Source organism: Acanthamoeba castellanii, assembly GCF_000313135.1.
Source record: "Acanthamoeba castellanii str. Neff unplaced genomic scaffold scf7180000083084, whole genome shotgun sequence".
In the NCBI taxonomy this organism is placed as follows: Eukaryota; Discosea; order Longamoebia; family Acanthamoebidae; genus Acanthamoeba; species Acanthamoeba castellanii.
The window spans coordinates 9,604-11,662 of NW_004457634.1; the positions used below are offsets into that span (position 1 = coordinate 9,604).

General features: G+C 51.3%; 1 protein-coding gene across 1 annotated transcript; it reads left to right on the forward strand.

Moving 5' to 3' along the window:
- Positions 1 to 353: 353 nt before the first annotated feature.
- Positions 354 to 1,467, forward strand: ACA1_300250 (uncharacterized protein; the record flags this gene model as incomplete). Its single annotated transcript, XM_004351049.1, has 6 exons — positions 354 to 417; positions 545 to 621; positions 682 to 930; positions 996 to 1,198; positions 1,259 to 1,356; positions 1,433 to 1,467. 6 exons carry the CDS (start codon positions 354 to 356, stop codon positions 1,465 to 1,467), a joined length of 726 nt encoding a protein of 241 aa, XP_004351101.1.
- Positions 1,468 to 2,059: the final 592 nt, after the last annotated feature.

Below are 2,059 nucleotides of genomic sequence, written 5' to 3' on the forward strand. Positions count from 1 at the left end.
CTTCACTGCATCCACATGGCTCTTTATTGCCTGTTACATGCTCCTCAGCACTCAGCAGCTGGCAGGGCATTGTTACACCAACCACCATGCAGTCACAACGTGTGTTCCTCACCGAGTCCCAGAAGCGGTGGATCCTATCACAAGTGCCCAAATTCCAAGCTGCCTATCCCACCGATATTGGGTGGTTCTTGCCCAACAGCTCAGCGCACAGTGGGGCCTGACCATAACAGCCACCACTCTCCGCAACAACATCTTATCCTACCAGGTAGGGATAACAAAAACCCCTCTGCCCTTCATCCTCTGCTTTGGTTCATTGATTTTGTGGTAGACCTTCAGGCAGCATGAGGAGGAACATGAGCGGCTGCTTCAGGAGTCAGGGGAAGAAGGCACACCCTTTGTGGATGATGAAGGACAGGAGTTCCCCCCCCCTTGTTGGAGACTATGCTGAGGTATGACACACATCAGCTTGGCTACTTTGCTTGCTTTCTCACACATCCCTCAAAATAGGATTTGGATAGACCACCTGTGGAACAACAGCCAGCAGAACCACAGACCAGCTGGTGGCCCCAATGGGATGAATCCCAGACCAACACTGCAGCCCCTGCCACCCAGCACAACCTGGTACATGAGCACCCCTTTTTTATATTTTTCTCCTCATCATGCCTCACCTATCATATACAGCTACCTCAAACTGCCACTCCTGCTGAGGTGCTTGAGGCCATAACATCCCACCTCACAGCCAAGAAGATTGTGCTCCTGCCCCTTGACTGGATCACTGACAACGACATCGATGGCGAGGTGTTTCAGACACTGACTACAGAAAATCTCCATGACCTTGGGGTCAGCTCCCTTGGTGCTCATATGCACATCCTCAAGCTGCAACAGGTGACTGCCCCTGTTTCTGGCACTGCCATGAGAGAAATGATGACGGTGCCTTGCCCATCCCCCTCTTTCATGAGCTCTATTGGGCTGATTGACCAGACCACCTTTCCCAGAACTATTGGGCCTCTGGAGTGGCTCTCAAGGCCTGTGCCCATGGTGGAACACCTCAGGCAATGGCTGAGTTCAAGAAGAGGGCTGTGGAGCAACAGGAATGTAATGCCACCAAGCAAGCCCCTTGCCAGAAGAAGCCACAGCCAGGACTGGTGGTCATGGCCCGTCATACTGGCCCTTGTGGTTTGCAGTGGCAGACCTACTTGTATGTTCTTGCTTCTAATTTATGGTTGATACCCTTCTCTGACAATGACCCATTGTGCAGTGCTGGCCAAACTGAGGATGATGCTGAGTGGCGACCACGAAGCCAGCTCAAGAAGTATGCCCATCTGCTTGATGCCTGGACAGCCCCACAAACACCAGGTAGGCTCACTACATCCCTAAGCTCATTCTGCACTGCCATGCCCACGCCCTTTTGATCCTCCCATTAGGTGTGCAGGCAAACAGAAGCCAGGCCAATGCCAGTGGGGATGAGGAAGAAGATGACTCTGCCTTCCCTCCCCCCAGTCCTCAGCTGTCACAAAACAGCCAACCCAGTGAGGAGGCTGAAGATCTTCAGTCACAGCTGCGTGAGTACAGGCAATTGAAAATGGCTGCCGGGAGCCGCAAGCGGCGGCGTCTGTCAACGGAGGAGGATGAGCTCTCAAGTGGTCCTGAGGCCTAAGTAAAGATTGTTTCTGGCTCCACAGTGCACCATCTGTTGAAACTAACTGGAATGGGCATGCATGCCGTATGCATTTTTGATTTGTGGCCCACACATAACATGCTCTGCCCCCTAACTGTTGTATGCATCCTTCAGGTGTGGTCTGCATATGCAACATGAGTTTTGTAGGTGTGGCAGAAAGGCCTGCATATGCATTTTATGTGTGTTGTCCCACCCATTTTACACATGCCAACACGCATTGCACACATGTGGTTCAAACACCAAAAATGCATTTTACATAATGCCAGCATGCATTTTATGCATGGTGTCCATGGATAAGATGCATGTCGGCATTATGTAAAATGTGTACACTAACACACATGTCATGCATGTGGTCCACACATAACACACATGTCATGCATG